The following is a 26,001-nucleotide window of genomic DNA, read 5'->3' as shown; positions in this document are numbered from 1 at the left end:
CTATGGGTATGTTCACACTGCGGAATTCCCGAGGAATTCCGTGAGCGGAATTCCGCGAGTGAAATTCTGCACAGTGAACGTTAGCATCTGTGTGAATGGGTCTTCCGTGAGACCTGTTCACACTGCGGAATTTCAGCGGCGGACAATTCCACCGCTGAACATGTTCATTCTTTGCGCAGAAGTCCGCGAGCACTGCATAGCCGTCAGTGGTGACGGCGCAGTGCCACGCGATCCCACTGGCTGCCAGACTGAATCTCTGCTCGCGGAATTCCACAAGCGGAGATTCAGCTACAAATCCGTAGTCTGAACATACTAAGAGGGAGATTTATCAAAACCTGTCCAGAGAAAAAGCTGCTGCATTGCCCATAGCAACCAATCAGATTGCTTCTTTCATTTTTCAGAGGCCTTTTCAAAAATGAAAGAAGCAATCTGATTGGTTTCTATGGCAACTCAGCAACTTTTCTACCATTGAGATGAATGAAGGTTTTTTTTTCGACCAGCCGACGTGCTAGGTATGAAACGCGCATAAGCAGAGCCGGGTCGGGCCAAGACAGGGCCCTTTACAGGAGAACGTGGGGGTCCCAAATTCTTTAACAGGGTGGCATAGCCATCAGTTTTTGTTCTTTATTATCCCATCATCTTTATAGTATCTTTACTGTGATCCCTGAGGGGGACTAGAACATGTCCCCTCTTGTTGTATTGGTGCTCTCATGAGCTCCAGTGGTAATTGTTATGTTCATTTATGTAGTTGCACAAGAAACTGATATTTTTTTGATTTGTTGTGCATTTTTGTGGTGCTTTTTTGTTTATTTTTTGTTCTAAATTCAGTTGATTGAACGTGATTTAGAAAGACCCAACCCTGGCATGGAGGTGGCAGCATCATGCTGTGGGGGTCTTTTTCAGCAGCTCGGACAGTGAGACTGGTCACGGTTGAGGGAAAGCTAAATGGAGCAAAATACAGGGATATTCTTAATGAAAACCTGATCCAGAGTGCATTGGACCTCAGACTGGGATGATGGTCTACCTTCTAATAAAACTATGACAAGAAGCAAACAGTCAAGAACATGCAGAGGCTTAGGTACAACTCTGTAAATGCCCTTGAGTGGCCCAGCCAGAGCCCTGACTTGAACCCAATCTCTGGAAAGACCAAAAATAACTTCCACCGACGGTCCACATTCAACCTGACAGATCTTGAGAGGATCTGCAGAAAATCTCCAAATCTAGGCATGCAAGCATTGTGGCATCATACCCAGGAAGAGTGGAGGCTATCACTGCTAAAGGTGCTTCAACTAAGTACTGAGTAAAGGGGTATTCCAGGCAAAAAAAAAATTATATATCAACTGGCTCCGTAAAGTTAAACAGATTTGTAAATTACTTCTATTAAAAAAATCTTAATCCTTCCAATAGTTATTAGCTTCTGAAGTTGAGTTGCTGTTTTCTGTCTAACTGCTCTCTGATCACTCGCGTCCAAGGAGCTGTGCAGTTCCTATGGGGATATTCTCCCATCATGCACAGCTCCCGGGACGTGACATCATCATTGAGCAGTTAGACAGAAAACTTCAGAAGCTAATAACTATTGGAAGGATTAAGATTTTTTAATAGAAGTAATTTACAAATCTGTTTAACTTTCCGGAGCCAGTTGATATATATAAAAAAGTTTTTGCCTGGAATACCCCTTTAAGTCCATGCAATAGTTTAGTTTTAACTTTTCAATAATTAAAAAAGATTTGTAACATTCTGTTTTAACTTTGCTATTATGTGGTATTGAGTGCAGAATAATGGCAGAAAACTTGATATTTCTTTTTTATTTTAGCACAATGCAGCAACATAACAAAATGTTACAAAATTAAAGGGTCTGAAGATTTACTAAATGCAATTTAGATGGTGCGAGACAGTGACAGGAATAGTGGCCGGGGGTCGCTATCTAGGGAAAGTTGGGTGAGATATGGGAAATCCTGGATTTTTATGGAATGACAGGCAGGTTGGTAGTGGGGCCTGTCCTTTTCTTCCTGGCCAGTCTAGGTTCTCAATGTGGCCCAAATCAGTATAGGTGCGGAAGGAATATTGTGGCTTTGAGGAAGTTGAATCTCTATGGGGAGTTAGAGATTTTCACCATCAAAGGGGATGAGGAGGGGGCATTCTCTTCTACAATCCTGACACTTGCCCATAGCCTCTGTTGGTGAACTTCCACCATTCTCCTCAATGCTATGCTGTATAAGAGCTCTTCTTGTCTTTTGTTGGGTTGCTCATATCCCAGCTGTTCTCTGAGGAGGAGGGGGTGTTCCCTTCTGCAATCGTGACTGTTGTGCAGTATTAGAGCCCTTCTTGTCCTCCCAGTCCCACTTACAATTCCTTTATTTTGTCTTGGTGCGGTCGCAGCCCAAAGCAAGTAGTACAATGCTTGCAGGACAAGACAACGTTCTATTCGAACAAAGACACATAGGCCCTCGTTTACTAAGAGTGGAGTGTAGTTTTTTTTGTGGGATTTTGTTTCCAACAGGTATTTTTCCTGTATTTGTTGATTTTCCCTACATTTTCCTTTTTTCTTTTTTTTACACCGGCTCTGAGCTGTCGGGTTTTCCAGAGCTTAAATTCACCAAATTTTACGTGGAAACCCTAGTAAATTTGTAGGTTTCTTTAGAATTTTTTTTAGACACACCCCTTTTATCTAATGGCCACGCCCTTCTGTAGGGTTTTCTGAGTAAAGTGGTGAGTAGTAGTTTTTTTTTTTTATCTTTTGTTGGAGATTCTGTCGCACGATACGTGAAACAAAAAAACCTACAAAATGTACTCGGAAAAGCCTTAGTAAATGAAGCCCATAGTAGCAGAAGCTGTAAGGTTTATTTAATAACATAAATATTCATATTCATTTTTCATTAATAGAGTACAAATGTTCATAGACCATTTAAACCTTACTTCCATGTCACTGCTGGTTGCCGTTATTCGCCTGGGTCTAGAAAGGTAGTTTCCCACAATGGAAATGGAAGAAAACAGAAATTGTAGACCATTGGGGGAAATTTATCAAAACTTGTGTAAAGGAAAAGTTGACCAGTTGACCGGTTGCCCATAGCAAACAATCAGATTGTTTTTCAAAATTGGAAGAAACAATCTGACTGGTTGCTATGGGCAACTGTTTAACTTTTCCTTTACGCTGGTTTTGATGACCCTCCCCCTTTGAGTCCAAAATAAGTATTCATGCTATTGATACCAAATGAATATATGCACCTCAACCCTCAGCCACATAAGAAACTTACATTAGTAGTACTGAACTGTAATATAAAGTATTCTTCAACTGACAGTGAATTTTTTTTTAGTAAGTAAGTCAGGATAAATAGACACGTGTCCCATTCTCCCACCACTGCATTTACAACTGTGCCAGGTTCTGAGCTACTCTTTGTTGCTTCCTCTGTCATGTTGTTCCCGCAGAAGATGCCCACTCAGTCACTGACTGAGGCAGGTCAACGATGTGGTCAGTGGCTGGCTGAGTGGGCATTTCCTGTAGGGTTAACAAGTCAGAGGAAGCAGCAGAGAGAGAAGTGGGAGTGTCATTGGAACAGCAGTGGCGGGGGATAGGGCAGGTGAGTATGCTTGTTTTTCTTTTATACATAATGGAATACCCCTTTCAGCACATTCACAGCCATACCATATTAAAAGGGTTGTCCAAAATAGTTTACAAACTCCAGCTTCTATGGCGATAAGCTCATCAGGGACTGGTCAACAGCTATTCATAAGGAAACTGCAATATATATGGCAATAAGCCATATATACATTACCTAGTAAAATCTACAGGATGGGTGTCCATTGATTACAATGGAAGTAAACTGTGCTTGCTGCTGTTGAACAGTATACAATATTTATTACACCATCAAATACTATGAACCATATAACCTATATATATACATCAGAAACCATAAACTAGTAACATCCATATATGAACGTGTACCGGAATTCAAAAAGCTTCCCCATTGGTAATTGTCACCTACCAGTCAGCCCATCATATTTGTTTTTCAACCATCTCTATTGCAATGACTCTTAAACATGTACACTGCTAAAAAAAAATAAAGGGAACAGTTAAACAACACAATGTAACTCCAAGTCAATCCCACTTCTGTGAAATCACACTGTCCACTCAGCAACACTGATTGACAACCAATTTCACATGCTGTTGTGCAAATGGAACAGACAACAGGTGGAAATTATAGGCAATTAGCAAGACACCCCCAATAAAGGAGTGGTTCTGCAGGTGGTGACCACAGACCACTTCTCAGTTCCTATGCTTCCTGGCTGATGTTTTGGTCACTTTTGAATGTTGGCGGTGCTTTCACAAAAAAACAAGTAAAGAAGACCTCTCCGCACCTGGGTATGTGTGAAAAATAAAGGAGACTCTCACTCCTGTGCAATCCATATAATTGTAATGAATTCACACCACTCCGTATTTCTTTTCTTATGCAATCTTTAGTAATACTTCTTTATATACAAAATAGACAAAGTCCACAATTTCAGATAGTGAAGAAAAAAAGATACAAAAACCTTCACCCAGGGTGCTCAACTAAGCGCATCAGACACTCCTCATTGCCGGAACATTTTTCGCCCGCTTCTGGGCATATCATGGCCGAGGTTCCTTCCTCTCACGAAGGAGACAGCAGCTGAGACAGCGTCGAACACTTACGACGTTTCGGAGGACACGCCCCCTCTCTCAAGTATCCCTAATGTGCTCCCATCACACTATATCAAGAACTTCATAGTCTCGCGAGACTTTAACTCTGAAATGAGATCTTTTGCATTAAAAACTGTAGATAACAATCTAACAATAAAATATATCATTTCTGTTCTCCATCAATCCTAGGAAGAATATACAGGTGTTCACTCATAGAAATACACTAAAATTACACATTTCATTCAGTCCATCCGAACTTAATGAATTCAGGGTTTCGATCCAGTATACTTCTCACTGTAGGAGCCTCTTCTTAACCCCTTCCTCACTTGTACCACACACCTCTTCTATGACCTTCCAGCGCAATTCGCTGACTTGATGACCGTATTCTGCAAAATGTCTCGCTACCCCAGTTTCTCTTTATCTGCTCTCTATTTCCATTTTATCGATATCACTTGCAGATTTTGTCAATAAATTCCAGATTGCGCCCTGATGTTCGGTGATCCGGAATTTAACACTTCTCATAGTTTGTCCTATGTATATCCTACCGCAAGGACATTTAAGCAAATATACAACTTGTTTAGTATGACAATTGAACCAACCATTCACTGGGAACCTGGTCCCCTGTAATGGGTGTATTACATGATCACTTTTAATAATGCTACTACAGTTGCGGCAGGACAGACACGGGAATCTCCCTTTACCTTTAGCTCCAATAAACCTCTGTTTAGACATTTTCTTCTTCATAATATCTGCTCTCACTAGCCGATTTGCCAGTGAACTCCGTTTCTTATAGATAAACCTCAGAGTTTTACTGAAAAGTCTACCAAATTTCGAATCCGCTTTCAGCAGACCCCAATATTTGGTAACCGTCTTCTTAATCAATTGTGCATGTTTATCATAGATAGAGATGTAAATCAAATTGTCATTTTTATCTTTCTTTTTCTTAATTCATTGTCTAAATTTTTCTCTTGGGATTTCCTGTACCTCATTTCCTACTCCTCTCACTACCTCTTTATTATATCTTCTCTCTACAAACTTTTTTTTATTAACATTTCTTTGTTCTTAACATTTTCCTCTATGGTACTGCAAATCCTTCTTTCCCTCATGAATTGACTATTAGGTATCCCCTTGAAGGTCTGCTGTGCATGGCAGCTCTGTCTTAGTAATAGGTTATTTCTATCAGCTTCCTTTCTGTACAGTGTAGATGCTAACTGATTACCAAATTTATACACCTCAACATCAAAGTAATGGAGCTGCTGGAGGGGTTAAGAAGAGGCTCCACCAGCGAGAAGTATCCTGGATTGAAAACCCTGAGTTTATTAAGTCCGGATGGACGGAATGAAATGTGTAATTTTAGTGTTTTTCTATGAGTGAACACCTGTATATTCTTCCTAGGATTGATGGAGAACAGAAATGTTATAGTTTAATGTTAGATTGTTAACAGCAGTTTTAAATTAGTTGCAAAATCTCTCATTTCAGAGTTAAAGTCTTGCGAGACTATGAAGTTCGAGATACTTACGTTACTTGAGAAAGTCCTCCGTAACGTCACAAGTGTTCAATGCTGTCTCAGCTGCTGTCTCCTTCGTGAGAGGAAGGAACCTTGGCCGTGTGCTTAGTTGAGCACCCTGGGTGAAGGTTTTTGTATCTTTTTTTACTTCGCTATCTGAAATTGTGGACTTTGTCTATTTTGTATATGAAGAAGTATTACTAAAGATTGCATAAGAAAAGAAATACGGAGTGGTGTGAATTCATTACTATTATATGGGCTACCAGGAGACAGGCCAGTAAATCAGGAGACATGGAGGAGCCATAGGAGGGCAACAACTCAGCAGCTGGACCGCTACCTCTGCCTTTGTGCAAAGAGGAGCAGGAGAAGCACTGCCAAAGCCCTGCAAAATTACCTCCAGCAGGCCACAAATGTGCATGTGTCCACTCAAACGGCCAGAAACAGACTCCATGATGGTGGTATGAGGTCGTCCACAGGTGGGGGTTGTGCTTACAGCCCAACACTGTGCAGAATGTTTGGCATTTGCCAGGAAACACCAAGATTGGAAAATTTGCCACTGGGGCCCTGTGCTTTTCACAGATGAAAGCAGGTTCAGACTGAGCACATGTGACAGATGTGACAGAGTCTGGAGACGCCAGGGAGAATGTTCTGCTGTCTGCAACATCCTCCAGCATGACTGATTTGGCGGTGGATCAGTAATGGTGTGGCATTTCTTTGGCTTGCCAGAGGTAGCCTGACTGCCATTAGGTACCAAGATGAGAGGCCACACATCCAGGACCTTCCACAAGAGAATAACTGAACATGTCTACAAAGTTAAACATCTGACAAATAGAAATGTATCAGGGGCATTGCATTACTTTGCTGACCGTCGATCTGATGATAATACACTGCTCAAAAAAATAAAGGGAACACTAAGATAACACATCCTAGATCTGAATGAATGAACTAATCATATGAAATACTTTCGTCTTTACATAGTTGAATGTGCTGACAGTCTCCTGAGGGATGTCCTCCCAGACCTAGACTAAAGCATCTGCCAACTCCTGGACAGTCTGTGGTGCAACATAGCGTTGGTGGATGGAGTGAGACATGATGTCCCAGATGTGCTCATTCGGATTCAAGTATGGGAAACGGGCGGGCCAGTCCATAGCATCAATGTCTTCCTCTTGCAGGAACTGCTGACACACTCCAGCCACATGAGATCTAGCATTGTCTTGCATTAGGAGGAACCCAGGGCCAACCACACCAGAATATGGTCTCACAAGGGGTCTGAGGATCTCATCTCGGTACCTAATGGCAGTCAGGCTACCTCTAGCAAGCACATGGCACTCCACACCATTACTGACCCACCGCCAAACTGGTCATGCTGGAGGATGTTGCAGGCAACAGAACACTCTCCACTGTGTCTTCAGACTCTTCTATCACGTCTGTCACATGTGCTCAGTGTTTAACTGTTTTCATCTGTGAAGAGCACAGGCACCAGTGCCAGTGACGAATTGGCAAATGCCAAACGTCCTGCACAGTGTTAGGCTGTAAGCACAACCCCCACCAGTGGACGTCGGGCCCTCATACCACCCTCAGGGAGTCTGTTTCTGGCCATTTGAGTGGACCCATGCACATTAAAGGCAGAGGTAGCCTTCCTGCTGCTGGGTTGTTGCCCTCCTACAGCCCCCTCAACGTCTCCTGGTAGCGCCTCCATGCTCTGGACACGCTGACAGACAGAGCAAACCTTCTTGCCACAGCTCGCATGGATGTGCCATCCTGGATGAGTTGGACTACCATAGCCACTTGTGTGGGTTGTAGACTCCGTCTCATGCTACCACTAGAGTGAAAGCACCGCCAGCATTCAAAAGTGACCAAAACATCAGCCAGGAAGCATAAGAACTGAGAAGTGGTCTGTGGTCACCACCTGCAGAACCACTTTATTGGGGGTGTCTTGCTAATTGCCTATAATTTCCACCTATTGTCTGTTCCATTTGCACAACAGCATGTGAAATTGATTGTCAATCAGTGTTGCTTCCTGAGTGGACAGTGTGATTTCACAGAAGTGTGATTGACTTGTAGTTACATTGTGTTGTTAAAGTGCTCCCTTTATTTTTTTTTTTTAGCAGTGTATATGCATTATGTCATCAAAGTCCCTACTAAACTTTGTGACAAATTTATACCGCAGATCCACCCCTGTTCTGCCTGTTTTTCTTCCTCTGTAGAAGCTGTGATCTGATATTCTGTACTGTAATATTATGTGCTCCTTTGATGAGGCTCCACATCACCTGGGTCTTATTTACGCCATCCTGCTTATCAAGGAAGGGTGACACGGACAGGGACAGCGTCAGAGGTGCAGATAGTCTTCAAACCCTCCCCTGGAGCAGTTTGCGTATTGCAAGATTGTGCAATCTCGGGAACGGCTAAACAGATTGGGGTAAGGAATACATTGTTTTACTCAGGACCACCCTAACTAACCACCTGTATATTTTGGTTAGTGGGCTTTATCCATCTGCCAGTTTCCCTATAAAGGGGTTGTCCAGGATTAGAAAAATGCTGCTTCCTCCTGTCCACAGTTAGTTTCTGGTATTGAAGCTTGGCTCCATTGAAGGGAATGGCACTGAGCTGCAGTACTACACACGACCTGTGGACAAGAGTGGTGCTGTCTTTCCAAAATAGAAGCAGCATTTTCCGGATCCTGGACAACCCCTTTAGATCTTCTGAAATAATAACTACTAAACTTCTTTCCTCAGATACTGAGGTTAGGACTGTATGAAAAATTCTATATCCCTTGGGTTTTACAGCCGGAGTTTTGACCATTTTTGTAGTTTACCGAAATCCTTTTCTATTTGGCATATCCCCCAAGAAACATCAACCCTGTTACTGTCACGATGCCGGCTGGCAGGAGGTGGATCCTCTGTGCCAGAGAGGGATTGGCGTGGACCGTGCTAGTGGACCGGTTCTAAGTCACTACTGGTTTTCACCAGAGCCCGCCGCAAAGCGGGATGGTCTTGCTGCGGCGGTAGTGACCAGGTCGTATCCACTAGCAACGGCTCAACCTCTCTGACTGCTGAAGATAGGCGCGGTACAAGGGAGTAGACAAAAGCAAGGTCGGACGTAGCAGAAGGTCGGGGCAGGCAGCAAGGATCGTAGTCAGGGGCAACGGCAGGAGGTCTGGAACACAGGCTAGGAACACACAAGGAAACGCTTTCACTGGCACAATGGCAACAAGATCCGGCGAGGGAGTGCAGGGGAAGTGAGGTATAAATAGGGAGTGCACAGGTGAACACACTAATTAGAACCACTGCGCCAATCAGCGGCGCAGTGGCCCTTTAAATCGCAGAGACCCGGCGCGCGCGCGCCCTAGGGAGCGGGGCCGCGCGCGCCGGGACAGGACCGACGGAGAGCGAGTCAGGTACGGGAGCCGGGGTGCGCATCGCGAGCGGGCGCCACCCGCATCGCGAATCGCATCCCGGCTGGAGGCGGTATCGCAGCGCACCGGGTCAGTGGATCTGACCGGAGCGCTGCAGTAGCGAGAGTGTAGCGAGCGCTCCGGGGAGGAGCGGGGACCCGGAGCGCTCGGCGTAACAGTACCCCCCCCCTTGGGTCTCCCCCTCTTCTTAGAGCCTGAGAACCTGAGGAGCAGACTTTTGTCTAGGATATTGTCCTCAGGTTCCCAGGATCTCTCTTCAGGACCACAACCCTCCCAATCGACCAAAAAAAAAGTTTTCCCTCTGACCTTCTTGGAGGCCAGTATCTCCTTTACGGAGAAGATGTCCGAGGAGCCGGAAACAGGAGTGGGAGAAACAAGTTTGGGAGAGAAACGGTTGATGATGAGTGGTTTAAGAAGAGAAACGTGAAAGGCATTAGGAATACGAAGAGAAGGAGGAAGAAGAAGTTTGTAAGAGACAGGATTAATCTGGCACAAAATTTTGAAAGGACCAAGATAGCGTGGTCCCAATTTGTAGCTAGGGACACGGAAGCGGACATATTTAGCGGAGAGCCATACCTTGTCTCCAGGAGAAAAAATGGGGGGAGCTCTTCTTTTCTCATCAGCAAACTTCTTCATGCGTGATGAAGCCTGTAAGAGAGAATTTTGGGTCTCTTTCCATATGGTGGAAAGATCACGAGATATTTCATCCACAGCGGGCAAACCAGAGGGCAAGGGAGTAGGGAGGGGGGGAAGAGGGTGACGGCCGTACACCACGAAGAATGGGGATTTGGAGGAAGATTCAGAGACTCTGAAGTTATACGAGAATTCGGCCCATGGTAGAAGATCTGCCCAGTCATCCTGGCGGGAGGAAACAAAATGCCGTAAATAATCACCCAGGACCTGGTTAATTCTTTCTACTTGCCCATTGGATTGAGGATGATATGCAGAAGAAAAGTTTAATTTAATCTTGAGTTGTTTACAGAGAGCCCTCCAGAATTTTTACACGAATTGGACGCCTCTATCCGAGACGATCTGCGTGGGCAACCCGTGAAGACGAAAAATGTGTACAAAAAATTGTTTTGCCAACTGAGGCGCTGAAGGAAGACCAGGAAGAGGGATGAAATGTGCCATCTTGGAGAATCGATCAACGACCACCCAAACAACAGTGTTGCCACGGGATGGGGGTAAGTCTGTAATAAAGTCCATACCAATCAGAGACCAAGGCTGTTCGGGGACAGGCAGAGGATGAAGAAGACCAGCGGGCTTCTGGCGAGGAGTCTTATCCCGGGCACAGACAGTGCAGGCTCGCACAAAATCCACAACATCCGTCTCCAGAGTCGGCCACCAATAGAAACGAGAGATGAGTTGCACGGATTTCTTGATGCCCGCATGACCTGCGAGATGGGAGGAGTGACCCCATTTGAGGATTCCGAGGCGTTGGCGTGGAGAGACGAAGGTCTTCCCTGGAGGAGTTTGCCTGATGGAGGCTGGAGAAGTGGAGATCAGGCAGTCAGGAGGAATGATGTGTTGCGGAGAGAGCTCTACTTCCGAGGCATCCGAGGAACGAGAGAGAGCATCGGCCCTAATGTTCTTATCGGCAGGCCGAAAGTGAATTTCAAAATTAAATCGGGCAAAGAACAAAGACCACCTGGCCTGGCGAGGATTCAGCCGTTGGGCAGACTGGAGATAGGAGAGGTTCTTGTGATCGGTGTAAATAATAACTGGAAATCTTGATCCCTCCAGCAGATGCCTCCATTCCTCAAGTGCTAATTTAAAGGCTAGAAGCTCTCGATCCCCGATGGAGTAGTTCCTCTCCGCCGGAGAGAAGGTCCTAGAAAAAAAACCACAAGTAACAGCATGCCCGGAAGAATTTTTTTGTAGAAGGACCGCTCCAGCTCCTACTGAGGAGGCATCAACCTCCAATAGGAAGGGTTTAGATGGGTCAGGTCTGGAGAGCACGGGAGCCGAAGAAAAGGCAGACTTGAGCTGTTTAAAGGCGTCTTCCGCTTGAGGAGGCCATGACTTAGGATTGGCATTCTTTTTGGTTAAAGCCACGATAGGAGCCACAATGGTGGAAAAATGTGGAATAAATTGTCTGTAATAATTGGCGAACCCCAAAAAACGTTGGATAGCACGGAGTCCGGAGGGGCGTGGCCAATCTAAGACGGCAGAGAGTTTGTCTGGATCCATTTGTAGTCCCTGGCCAGAGACCAAGTATCCTAGGAAAGGAAGAGATTGACATTCAAACAGACATTTCTCCATTTTGGCATAAAGTTGATTGTCACAAAGTCTCTGAAGAACCATGCGGACATGCCGGCGGTGTTCTTCTAGATTGGCAGAAAAAATCAGGATATCGTCCAGATATACAACAACACAGGAATATAAGAGATCACGAAAAATTTCATTAACAAAGTCTTGGAAGACGGCAGGGGCGTTGCACAGGCCAAAGGGCATGACCAGATACTCAAAGTGTCCATCTCTAGTGTTAAATGCCGTTTTCCATTCATCCCCCTCTCTGATGCGGATGAGATTATAAGCACCTCTTAAGTCCAGTTTGGTAAAGATGTGGGCACCTTGGAGGCGATCAAAGAGTTCAGAGATGAGAGGTAGGGGGTAGCGGTTCTTTACCGTGATTTTATTAAGACCGCGGTAGTCAATGCAAGGACGTAGGGAGCCATCTTTTTTGGACACAAAGAAAAATCCGGCTCCGGCAGGAGAGGAGGATTTGCGGATAAAGCCCTTTTTTAAATTTTCCTGGATGTACTCAGACATAGCAAGAGTCTCTGGGGCAGAGAGAGGATAAATTCTGCCCCGGGGTGGAGTAGTGCCCGGGAGGAGGTCAATAGGACAGTCATAAGGCCTGTGAGGAGGTAGAGTCTCAGCTTGTTTTTTGCAAAAAACATCCGCAAAGTCCATATAGGCCTTAGGGAGACCGGTTACAGGGGGAACCACAGGGTCACGGCAAGGAGTACTGGGAACCGGTTTAAGGCAGTCCTTGAAACAAGAGGGGCCCCAACTCTTGATCTCCCCAGTGGACCAATCCAGGGTTGGGGAATGGTGTTGAAGCCAGGGTAGTCCAAGGAGAATTTCGGAAGTGCAATTGGGGAGGACCAAAAACTCAATTTTCTCGTGATGAGGTCCGATGCACATTAGGAGGGGCTCCGTGCGGAAACGTATGGTACAGTCCAATCTTTCATTGTTAACACAATTGATGTAGAGGGGTCTGGCGAGACTGGTCACCGGGATGTTGAACCTGTTGACGAGAGAGGCCAAAATAAAATTTCCTGCAGATCCGGAATCCAAGAAGGCCATAGTAGAGAAGGAGAAGGTAGAGGCAGATATCCGCACAGGCACAGTAAGACGTGGAGAAGCAGAGTTGACATCAAGGGCTGTCTCACCTTTGTGCGGAGTCAGCGTACGTCTTTCCAGGCGGGGAGGACGGATAGGACAATCCTTCAGGAAGTGTTCGGTACCGGCACAGTACAGGCAGAGATTCTCCATGCGGCGTCGTGTCCTCTCTTGAGGTGTCAGGCGAGACCGGTCGACCTGCATAGCCTCCACGGCGGGAGGCACAGGAACGGATTGCAGGGGACCAGAGGAGAGAGGAGCCGGGGAGAAAAAACGCCTTGTGCGAACAAAGTCCATATCCTGGCGGAGCTCCTGACGCCTTTCGGAAAAACGCATGTCAATGCGAGTGGCTAGATGAATGAGTTCATGTAGGTTAGCAGGGATTTCTCGTGCGGCCAGAACATCTTTAATGTTGCTGGATAGGCCTTTTTTAAAGGTCGCGCAGAGGGCCTCATTATTCCAGGATAGTTCTGAAGCAAGAGTACGGAATTGTACGGCGTACTCGCCAACGGAAGAATTACCCTGGACCAGGTTCAACAGGGCAGTCTCAGCAGAAGAGGCTCGGGCAGGTTCCTCAAAGACACTTCGAATTTCCGAGAAGAAGGAGTGTACAGAGGCAGTGACGGGGTCATTGCGGTCCCAGAGCGGTGTGGCCCATGACAGAGCTTTTCCAGACAGAAGGCTGACTACGAAAGCCACCTTAGACCTTTCAGTGGGAAACTGGTCCGACATCATCTCTAAGTGCAGGGAACATTGAGAAAGAAAGCCACGGCAAAATTTAGAGTCCCCATCAAATTTATCCGGCAAGGATAGTCGTAGGCCTGAAGCGGCCACTCGCTGCGGAGGAGGTGCAGGAGCTGGCGGAGGAGATGATTGCTGAAGCTGTGGTAGTAGCTGCTGTAGCATCACGGTCAGTTGAGACAGCTGGTGGCCTTGTTGCGCTATCTGTTGTGACTGCTGGGCGACCACCGTGGTGAGGTCGGCGACAACTGGCAGAGGAACTTCAGCGGGATCCATGGCCGGATCTACTGTCACGATGCCGGCTGGCAGGAGGTGGATCCTCTGTGCCAGAGAGGGATTGGCGTGGACCGTGCTAGTGGACCGGTTCTAAGTCACTACTGGTTTTCACCAGAGCCCGCCGCAAAGCGGGATGGTCTTGCTGCGGCGGTAGTGACCAGGTCGTATCCACTAGCAACGGCTCAACCTCTCTGACTGCTGAAGATAGGCGCGGTACAAGGGAGTAGACAAAAGCAAGGTCGGACGTAGCAGAAGGTCGGGGCAGGCAGCAAGGATCGTAGTCAGGGGCAACGGCAGGAGGTCTGGAACACAGGCTAGGAACACACAAGGAAACGCTTTCACTGGCACAATGGCAACAAGATCCGGCGAGGGAGTGCAGGGGAAGTGAGGTATAAATAGGGAGTGCACAGGTGAACACACTAATTAGAACCACTGCGCCAATCAGCGGCGCAGTGGCCCTTTAAATCGCAGAGACCCGGCGCGCGCGCGCCCTAGGGAGCAAGGCCGCGCGCGCCGGGACAGGACCGACGGAGAGCGAGTCAGGTACGGGAGCCGGGGTGCGCATCGCGAGCGGGCGCCACCCGCATCGCGAATCGCATCCCGGCTGGAGGCGGTATCGCAGCGCACCGGGTCAGTGGATCTCACCGGAGCGCTGCAGTAGCGAGAGTGTAGCGAGCGCTCCGGGGAGGAGCGGGGACCCGGAGCGCTCGGCGTAACAGTTACATATCTTCGCGCCATCAGAAAAAAGAAAGGAAGGATTGTCCGGCACCAGGTATGTTCTAAAAGATCGCTTCTTTATTTATGCCATAGCAAGGAAACAGACATAACAGGACTGTAGTAATCTGCCGCGTTTCGCTCTCTCTTGAGCTTAAACGTAGATTAAGTTCAACAGCCAAACATGCAGTTAAAATAGAGTATCAGTGTTCACATGATAAGATTACCTGACATCATGAGTCTCTATTTTAACTGCATGTTTGGCTGTTGTACTTAGTCTACGTTTAAGCTCAAGAGAGAGCGAAACGTGTCAGTTTACTACAGTCCTGTTATGTCTGTTTCCTTGCTATGGCATGAATAAAGAAGCGATCTTTTAGAACATACCTGGTGCCGAACAATCCTTCCTTTCTATACGCTGTTGAAGCCGGGGCGGGACCGGCGGGTCCGTTGAGCACAGGTGTGTAAAGGATCAGCCTTTACCATCAAGACATTCAGCAGTATCACTAATAGAAATGTTAAACCAAATGGGTCCATTTAATCCATTTAACAATATTTGGATCCAAACTGAAAAACTACAGTTTATTGATAAGTCTTCTATGTGGGACAGTGTCTAAAGCCTTACTAAAATCTAGATATGCGACGTCTACTGCCCCTCCGCCATCTATTATTTTAGTCATTCATTTTAACCCCTTAAGGACGCAGGACGTAAATGTACGTCCTGGTGCGGTGGTATTTAACGCACCAGGACGTACATTTACGTCCTGTGCATAACCGCGGGCAACTGCTGATCGCAGCCAGGGACCCGCCGGCAATGGCCGACGCCCGCGATCTTGCGGGCGTCCGCGATTAACCCCTCAGGTGCCGGGATCAATACAGATCCCGGCATCTGCGGCAGTGCGCGATTTGAATGAATGATTGGATCGTCCGCAGTGCTGCTGCGGTGATCCGATCACTCCGAACGCCGCACGGAGGTCCCCTCTCCTTCCTCCGTCTGGCTCCCGGCGTCTCCTGCTCTGGTCTGTGATCGAGCAGACCAGAACAGAAGATAGCCGATAACACTGATCTGTTCTATGTCCTATACATAGAACAGATCAGTATTAGCAATCATGGTATTGCTATGAATAGTCCCCTATGGGGACTATTCAAGTGTAAAAAAAATTTCAAAAAACGTAAAAGTAAAAGTAAAAAAAAAGTGAAAAATCCCCTCCCCCAATAAAAAAGTAAAACGTCCGTTTCTTCCTATTTACCCCCAAAAAGCATCAAATTTTTTTTTATAGACATATTTGGTATCGCCGCGTGCGTAAATGTCCGAACTATTAAAATAAAATGTTAATGATCCCGTACGGTGAACGGCGTGAACGAAAAAAAAAAAAAGTCCAAAATTCCTACTTTTTTAATACATTTTATAAAAAAAAAATTATAAAAAATGTATTAAAAGTTTTTTATATGCAAATGTGGTATCAAAAAAAAGTACAGATCATGGCGCAAAAAATGAGCCCCCATACCGCCGCTTATACGGAAAAATAAAAAAGTTAGAGGTCATCAAAATAAAGGGATTATAAACGTACTAATTTGGTTAAAAAGTTTGTGATTTTTTTTAAGCACAACAATAATAGAAAAGTATGTAATAATGGGTATCATTTTAATCGTATTGACCCTCAGAATAAAGAACACACGTCATTTTTACCATAAATTGTACGGCGTGAAAACGAAACCTTCCAAAATTAGCAAAATTGCGTTTTTCGTTTTAATTTCCCCACAAAAATAGTTTTTTGGTTGCGCCATACATTTTATGATATAATGAGTTATGTCATTACAAAGGACAACTGGTCGCGCAAAAAACAAGCCCTCATACTAGTCTGTGCATGAAAATATAAAAGAGTTATGATTTTTAGAAGGCGAGGAGGAAAAATGAAAACGTAAAAATTAAATTGTCTGAGTCCTTAAGGCCAAAATGGGCTGAGTCCTTAAGGGGTTAAAAAAATCAATAAGATTAGTTTGACATAATCTTCCTAAAGTAAACCCATGTTGTTTCTCATCTTGTAATGTATGTGATTTTAGATGTTTAACAATTTTTAACAATTCTATCCTTTAGTAGGGTTTCCATTAATTTCCCCGGTATCGATGTCAGGCTTACTGGCCTGTAGTTGCTTCCTACTAACTTTTTGTAAATGGGCACAGCATTTGTTAATTTCAAATCTTCTGGAACTACTTACAATAGAAAGAGCACTAAATTAAATCATTCTCACTAAGGTACTGAACAAATTGTGGTATGGACGGAACCGGATACTCCCCAACCCTGGGTGGTATGGGGATAATGTATCTAATGTACTTGAAGCTAATGCCCACTATGGGCATGGCTGATTATTTCATTATGCTACAGGTGGCAGGATGTGGATACCAGAAACCCAGCAAACTTGTGTCCACATGATTAAAGAGTACCTGTCATGATCTTGTTAAATGTTATAATCCAACTAGTTCACTGCCCCCATCATGATAAACCACCTCCTGCCTTTATTTTTTTAAAATAATTTTTTAGTTTTCTACCTTGATATTGCACTGTATTTTCTGCTTAGTCTCAGTCAGATTCACAGACTGGGAAGGGGCATTACCCAGCAGGCGTGACATTATCTGAAGTTATCCAGGGAGAACTTCCTCCCTCACCCACACAGCTACACACAGCCCAGAGCAGTTCAGTGTGAGATGAGCTATGATTGACTAAGGCTGCACACACTCCCCTCAGCACTCCTGACCACATTTCCTGATTTTGGACTTCTGCCAGGCCAGCAGGAGTCCAAAGTCTGTGTAAGAGATGGTGGAGAAATTTGATCTGGACAAGTAGGGAGACACCTAGTGGCAGCCTTTATAAACACAAATAAAACATAGAAAACATCTTTTTTTTTTTAAAGAAAGTACATTAGAAAGACTTTTTATTTACCATAAGGAATGCAATAGCAAAAAGGATTTTTAATGACAGTGCCCATTTAAGAGCCAATAGTTGTGGCCTGAAACACGTAGATCCTTTTACATGTGACTGTGATGTTTTTATATGACCTTTTTAATATGGCTTAAAGAAAGAAGATTTTTTATGCCTTTTGGGGTCCTTTAAAAACCTTTTTTTTTTTATGTGACTACTTCAGCCCAGCCAGTTGGGCTTTTTCTTCAGAGCATCTACAACACGGAGGGACATTGGATACAAGATTTTAGACTTTCTATTAAGTGGGTAAACTGGTTCCAATTACCTTTTTTATTTTATTTAGATGTTACATATACTGCCATATACCTGACCAGTTTGCTTTCAATTCAGTGGACAAAAAACAGACTATTGCTATGTTTGATCCACTTTAGAATGTATATTGTAATTTTGGGAGACTCCAAAGCGCAGCTTTCTTTCAGTCTCCCTCCCCTACTTTATTTAAAATAAAAATAAAATAAAAGATTTAATGTGAAAAGACACTTAGTTATCACCTCTTTAGAATAAGAAGCGGCTGCAAGGCAACCAGAATCACATGAAAAATAATATTTCCTAAGGTTTATCCAGATCAGTGGTTTCAAACTATGGCCCTCCAGATGTTGCAAAACTTCAACTCCCAGCATGCCCGGACAGCCGTTGGCTGTCCGGGCATGCTGGGAGCTGAAGTTTTGCAACATCTGGAGGGCCATAGTTTGAGACCACTGATCTAGATGACACTTATTTTTCCATAGATGTGGGCTTAACGGATTTTTCAAGTTAATTTATTGTATTTAGCCTTAAATAAACATTAGAATCTATTGTCTAACTGTTTTGATTTTGCATTAATGTATTTTAATTTAATGTATCGCTAGTTACCTAATTTTATTATGTCTATAATTGAAGCTCGGGCATAAAGACATATGTGATTTCTGTGACACTGTATGTGAGCCAGCTGTATAAAAAGTCAGGTCCTTCCCTTGCAGTTTACACAGACCCCTTGAGACACCAAAACTTCCCAATGGAATAAGTGTTTCTATAGAAACATGCTAGCGGCTGATGTAAAAGTACCCAAGTGATAAAATATGCTTTCAAATAACACAAACATTCATTAGAAGTCTGATACCTTCATAAGAGACTCTTCTTGGGTTAAGGCTGCAAACCTTATTCTTTAGTTCTCAAGCATATTGAGCAGAGATGTGCTAGAATGTAAGACGAAAAGCACTAGAAGAAGTCTCTGGTGGTCTAGATCTGGGAACGGCGCGGGGAACTATGCAGACCTGACGGGGCATGGACTTAGCTTCTTGTATGTCTTCCTTAATCTGTACTGATGGCACTGTTCAAAGAAGAGATGTGGGTGCCACCAGTGGCGCAGAGGCGATCATTCAGTGTGCCCATCCAGATTACCCTACAAGGGAGTCGCAGGCGTTACATAAGGTGAGAGTTTCTATATTTGATGCTTAACATTGCATTGCCAGTCAGTCTATGGCTATATTCACATGGCAGAATTTCCGCACATCCGTACCAATTCCGCCTCAGCACTCATTTGGGTGGTTTTTGGCTTGTGCGGAATTTCGTGCGGAATCTGCATGCGGAAATTCTGAAGTGTGAATGGGAGTGCGGAATCCCATTGAAGTCTATTAGTGGTAGTTCAGCAAAAGAAACCTTGAGATGGCGCTGCTGGTTCCAAAGGTAAAAGTAACAAACCGTAGCCAAAGATGTAGGTAATACAAAACACTGGGAAGTTTATTGATTAGCAAAATAAAAACAATAAAAATGGGGATTACGTGTTTCGGGGGAGCCTCCCCCTTCCTCAGCCTCCCCCTTCCATGCAGGTATATATACAGAAAGAAATGGGCACCCAAAATGTACTGGTAGGGGCATGTCACAGACTTAGCACATGTTATGTTATTGTCAGATATACAAAACATCATCTGACAATAATATAACATTATTGCTGTAAGGTGAGCAGCCACTACCTAGGGGTTGTATAGGCCTCGCCACTTCTCTCTCTTTAAATATCCTTACGGTATCACACAAGGTGCCCCTCCGGTCTCTTTGTTTTTTCCTCACCTACAGATACCACACATTGAAGTCTATTGGGCTTTAATTTGATGCAGAATCCACGTGCGGAATCCGTGCTGAATTCTGCATGTGGAAATTCTGCCGTGTGAATGTAGCCTAAAAAGATCATTTTAAAAGTAGCCTTTGTTTTTTTGTACCTTAGACACAAAAAGTCATATCCAAAGGATAGGGGATAAGATTTCCGATCATGAATGCCCTGCCTCCGGGACCCCCCCGTGATCTCGGTGCAGTACCCGCATTCTATGCCGGGCTGCTGCTCCAGTCTCGGAAACCTCAGTGTTTCCGGGACTGGAGACGTGATGTCATGCCACGCCCCCTCCATTCATGTCTATGGGAGGGGGCGTGACGGCCGCTGCACGGAGATCGCAGGGGTGGGGGATGTTTGTCCCCTTTAATAAAGTTTTTCATGAAAAAAACACAGTTAATTTCTCCTCAGGCTTTTATGACAGTCTGAATTCTTTAAGGCCAGAACTTCACGAAACATAAATAATATTTTACTTCAAGTTGATCCCAACTTAATTGAAGGATCAGCTGTGCAGGAGGAACCTTGTTATGAGCAGCCAGACCCCCACCCATTACAACTTCTGACATGTCTTTATGACATGTGAGAAGTTATGTAAACACTTACTGTAGGTACAATTTACAATGTTCGGGTATGTTCGCACAAAAAGCACTCTCTGCAGGGCAGTTCAAGGGGGCCAGCCCTGAACCTCTTGATTTCATTGGGAGCATCAGTGTGTTTCCCCCCCACTCCCATTGGATGCAGAATTTGATGCATTTTCCACATCCATAACAGCATGTTCTGTGTCTGTGGATATGTACCCTTTAGGGTTTATCCACACTGTGGACATACTGCTGAAATGATCATTTGGAGGACCAAGCAGATGTGCGTTGTCTCATAGAAAGCAATGCAGTTTGGTGGAATTCAGTATGAACATTGTCATTCCGCCTCCTAAATTCTGCTGCAGAAATTTTGCAGTATGCACAGAGCAGCAGAATCCCATTGAAAACAATTCTATTAGTTGATTGTCCGCAGTGTGCACAAGCCCTTACAGGAGTCAAATAATACCAACATACAAATGACAAAAAGCATTACCAGTGCTAGGATATTAGAATACCTACATGACCATAGATTAAAAAGCTTATGATAAATAACAAACCTAATAAAACAAGTGCTGTAGATTATTTAAATAACACTGCATGATGAATAGGTGTGTATATACGTTAGTTCAGGGGACCATAGAAGACCGCCGGCCGCATCTATACATTATACAGTAGGATCACAGCGGGTGTCAGGAGTGACACCTGGTGTGATCTTTCCTTAACAGCAGGTACTACAGCTCCCAGCATGGAGAACACTCTGCTCAATGCTGGGTGCTGTAGTACCTGCAATTAATAGACAGATCCCAACAGGTGTCAGAAGTTACACTCGCTGCAATCTGTCTATTAATGCAGGTACTACAGCTCCCAGCATGGAGCAGAGTGTGCTCTGTGTTGGGAGTAGAAGTACTTGCAGTTATGGACAGATCACAGCAAGAGTCACTCCTGACACCCGATGCGATCATCCTATCTGTTGCAGAGATGAGGAGCACAGGAGAAAGCCGAATCTCTGCAATAGATAGGATGGTTGCAACAGGTGTCAGAAGTTACACTCACTGCGATCTGTCTATTAATGCAGATACTACAGCTCCCAGCATGGAGCTGAGTGTGCTCCATGTTGGGAGTAGAAGTACCTGCAGTTAAGTAAAGATCACAGCGGGTGTCACTCCTGACACCAAATGCGATTGTCCTATCTATTGCAGAATAGAACATCACTCATTCATATTTCCCGCAGAGAGCTGTGATTGGCTGCAACCATCCGGCCAATCCCCACTTTGGGCAGAAAATATGAATGAGTGATGTTCTATTCACATCACTGGCCGGAGTACAGAGCAGAGATGTGGAGCGCAGGAGAATAATGCATCTCTGCAATAAATAGGACTATCGCATTGGCCGGCTGGAGTATAGTGCAGAGGTGCGAGCACTGTATAGAGCGGCTCCGCATATCTGCTATATTATGGACGATCACATCGAGTGTCAGGAGTAACACCCGGGGCGATATGTCTATTAGTACAGGTACTACTACTCTCATCTCTACCTAATAAATGTAAAAAATAGAGAAAAAAGTGAAACACACACTTTATTAAAAATTTATAAAAATTTTGTTATAAAAAATATACATTTCGTTAAATACATTTTTTTCCATCACTACTGCATTTTTTTTCCTTCTTGGTACCCAGCAAATTTAGAAAAAACATCAAAGGGGACAAAAATGCAATTTACACTCAAAGACAAAAAAAATGCCAGAACAAAACGCAAGAAAAAAATGCAGGGAAATGCAGTGCCTTTTTTTCTGGCATTTGTTTCTTGCGTATTTTTTTTTTTGGGCCACAAAAAAAAAAACAAGTAGAAACTTAGCCTTATAGCATTACATGTAGATAAACTTTTTAGTACAATAAATAATGTAGATGTTGCAGCAGTCATAGGTGTCCACTACTTGAAGAATTTGTACTTTACATTTTGCAACTAAAATCGAAGATTTTCCTACCCTTGATGACGGAAAATATAGATTTTATGAAAGACAGGAGGTGAGCATTATAATGCAAATCTTTCTTTACTGCAAAACATAGCAGCCATAAAACGTGAATAACAGTGTAAAGAAAAAAGTTAGATAGCACACGCAGGTGCTCAGGTGTCACATTCACACCTGCTAGTATAACAGGTAACCAATAGGTGAGTATAGTAGGTTATATAAGGACATGCAGTATAATAATAGTCCTCTTTCTTTGTAAATAACTGTAATAAACAAAAGTCCAACATAACAAGTCGATAAATTGCTGATCAGATGTCATCAGATGAAGATGAGGGTCTCAGTGGAAAAAGTCCGATTCCGGATGTTGTTTCATCGGAAGAAATGATGATAAACTTGACAAATCAGTAGTAGGCAGAACCAGGAAGATATGAAGGAGACCATGCAAGTGCCGAAATCAAAATCTTTAGTAGGCTGAAAAGTAAAAGAGAAAACATTACAGGGATGGGAAATAGGGAGGGATAATGCTCGCCTCCTGTCTTTCATAAAATCTATATTTTCCATCATCAAGGGTAGGAAAATCTTCAATTTTATATCAGACAGGAAACTCCCATTATAATGCAAGTTCAATGCTGCTATAAATAACGTAAATTATCATCATTAAAAATATTACCATAAAAATATTACAATAAAGACATTGAGACATGAGGTTCAGGTCTATAATAAAAGGTTCTAAAAGTAGATTCTGAAGACCAGTCTGCTGCTTTGAGCAGATCTGATAAAGAACCTCCTGATTGAATTAATTTAGTAGAGACAGCGCACCTAGTTGAATGAGCTCCAAACATTGAGGGCGAGGGACATAACTTGTCTGATCCAATGGGCTAGAGTAGCCGGAGACACAGGTAAGTGTGGTTTGCAGAAGGAAATGAGAAGTTGAGGTAAAGAAGGAATTCTAAGAGATTGAGCCCTTGATTCGTAGGTTTTAAGACAACGAACTACACAGAGTTTTTCCTGATGCGGAAAGGATGGATAAAAGATTTCATGAAGATTAGTTTTAGTTCGTCTATGTATGGTAAATTCTACTCCGGAGGGAGTGAAATGTCTACGAGAGATGTCCAAAGCTTTGACATCAGATACCCTTTTAATAGAAATGAGACAGAGGAGAGTAGTGAGTTTAAAAGATAGTAATTTTAAAGAGAGGTCTTCATTATCATCCCAAGAAATAAAGAGGTTAAGAACTAGATTCACATCCCATGTAGATTGATATTTGGGATGAGGGGGACTTTTAAGATGAATTCCTCTTAAGAGTTTACAAACTAACGGGTGTTGGCCGACAGGAATGGAGTTGATAGGGTCATGATAAAAAGAAATGGCAGAACGATATAGGTTGATGGTACGGTAGGCTTTACCTGAATCAAAAGGAGATGAAAGGTAATTTAATATTTGTGGGATAGGTGCAGCAACGGGATCCAGATCCGTTCGTGCGCACCAATGAGTCCAAAATCTCCAGGCTGATCGGTAAGCCGATCTGGTACCTGGTGGCCAGGCTTCTGAGAGGATAGCTCTAGTAGATGACGAAATTTCTGAATCAAATGCGTTTGGCCTGAAATCAACCATGCCACTAGGGACAACTGGGATGATAGAAGAAGGAGACTCGGAAAGGATGGGATGAGTCTCAGGAAGTCCACTACCATACTGAGAAGTTGGGGAAACCAAGCCTGTGTTGGCCACCAAGGAGTTATTAGGACAATGTTCGATTTCGGGAGGAGAACTTGGGTAAGTACTCTGGTTATAAGAGCGAACGGAGGAAAGGCATATAGTGTTTGGGGTGGCCAAGGTTGAAGGAGAGCATCTACTCCTAACGCTTCCGGATCCGGACGCCAACTGAAGAACCGAGGAAGTTGACGGTTTAGGCGTGATGCTAAGAGGTCTAAATGAATGGGGCCACATAAAAGATTGATCTGTTGAAAGATTCCAGGATCCAATCTCCAGTCGCTGGAGTCCACTAAATACCGTGAATTCCAATCTGCTACAAAATTGGAAAGACCAGGAAGGTATTCTGCTTTCAAAATAATCTCCCTGTCTAAACAAAAGTGCCATAGATCTTTGGTTAGATTGGCTAGATTTTCTGATGTCGTGCCTCCCAGGCGATTGATATAATGGACAGGAGAGATGTTGTCCAAGCGAAGGAGGATGCAACAATGAGAGAGATCTTTCGCAAAACTCTTCAATGCGAAAAATCCTGCTAAAAGTTCTAAATAATTGATATGAAGGCAGGACTCCGAAGGAGACCATTTGCCTCCGGTAGAAAGATGACCGCATCGAGCTCCCCAACCTATCAGACTTGCGTCTGATTCCAAGATAACGTCTGGTCTGGAACTGAAGATAGTTTTCCCGTTCCAATCTTGCATGTGACAAAGCCACCAGAGAAGTTCCTCTTTGGCTTCTGGGGATAGGGCTATTTCATCTGAATAGCCTAGACCTGAATTGAGGCCGAAAGAAGGCCTACTATACGAGCAATTGATCAAAGGGAAATTAGATCCTTGTTGAGAATGGATCTGATCTCTTTCCGTATGGTTTTGAGTTTCTACGGAGGAAGACTCAAAAGAGTGGAATTGTTACTGATCAAGAAACCTAAAAATTCCAATTCCTGAGTGGGAATCAGAATGGATTTCTCTAAGTTGATGAGAAAACCCAGATTCGAGAAGAGAGAGATTGTCCAATCCATGTGACGAAATGCAAGGGACCGGGAGGAAGCCATAATGAGGATGTCATCCAAATAAATTATTAGGCGGACTCCTCGAGATCGTAAAAGGGCTACTACTGGTTTCATTAGTTTTGTAAAACACCAAGGGGCTGATGAAAGCCCGAATGGAAGACAGGTAAATTGCCATTTCACCGTTTTCCAGATAAATTGGAGGAAGTGTTGAGATGAAGAATGGATAGGGACGGTTAGGTAGGCGTCTTTCAGATCGATCTTTATTAACCAGTCTCCTTGAACACAGCGGACACAGCAGATTTCACAGATCGGGCCACAGATTGGTCCACAAGGTCTTGGATGTCATTGGAAAGAGTAGAAGGTGTTTTAGTCTGTTCGGTAGACATATTTATGTAAATAGATAGGTAATAATTTAAAAGTATTAATGTATATAATAAATGTATTAATATATTTTGTAATATATTATTTAATATTATTTATTTAATATATTTATTTAATATATTATTTATTAAATGTATTTATATTTAATATATTTATTAATAAATAAATTAATTAATATTTAATAAGTTAATTAAAATATATGGACTAATATAATAAATTATGCTACACAATAAATTATGCCCAGCGAATATTAATTACTATAGGCAGGACAATATATATCACTATTATTAGTGTAGAACCGAAATATAATAATAAACTGTCCTAAAAAGGACAATAGAGGGGAGAAAGATACAAGGAAAGCCGATTGGTAAGTCTGTGACAGGAATTATTTGACTGACAGGGCCAGGCTGTGATGGCGATCCTCCCTCTGACAAGCTCCTGACACGTCTGAGGAAGGAGGGCGGGAACGGCCTGACTGAGCGCCAATCAGGCCGAGATCTCTCGAGAGGTGGGGGAAAAGATGCTGTGTCACACACAGCAATGGCGCCGAGCGCTCATGGACGCGAAGGAGAGCAGGAGCGCGCGAGGAAGGAAGGAGAAAAACAGATAAGTAAAATAAGGAATAAGTAGATATTAATT

The 26,001-nt window shown here is 43.8% G+C and overlaps 1 protein-coding gene across 3 annotated transcripts in view; it reads left to right on the top strand.

Annotated features, from left to right (window-relative positions):
• KCNMB3 (potassium calcium-activated channel subfamily M regulatory beta subunit 3) overlaps positions 1–26,001 on the top strand; it is a 77,595-nt gene that overhangs the window by 39,199 nt on the left and 12,395 nt on the right. The window contains exon 1 of one of the 3 annotated variants that reach the window (XM_056565231.1): positions 18,801–19,045. The exons of the other annotated variants lie outside the window; for them this stretch is intronic. Within the exon in view, the coding sequence (XP_056421206.1) occupies positions 18,939–19,045 (107 nt within the window). The 5' untranslated portion in view covers positions 18,801–18,938. Of the gene's footprint in view, positions 1–18,800; positions 19,046–26,001 lie in introns of those variants that run through there. 3 annotated transcript variants of the gene reach the window in all.

This window comes from Hyla sarda, chromosome 3, assembly GCF_029499605.1.
Source record: "Hyla sarda isolate aHylSar1 chromosome 3, aHylSar1.hap1, whole genome shotgun sequence".
NCBI lineage: Eukaryota > Metazoa > Chordata > Amphibia > Anura > Hylidae > Hyla > Hyla sarda.
This window is presented reverse-complemented; position numbering and strand designations above follow the sequence as displayed.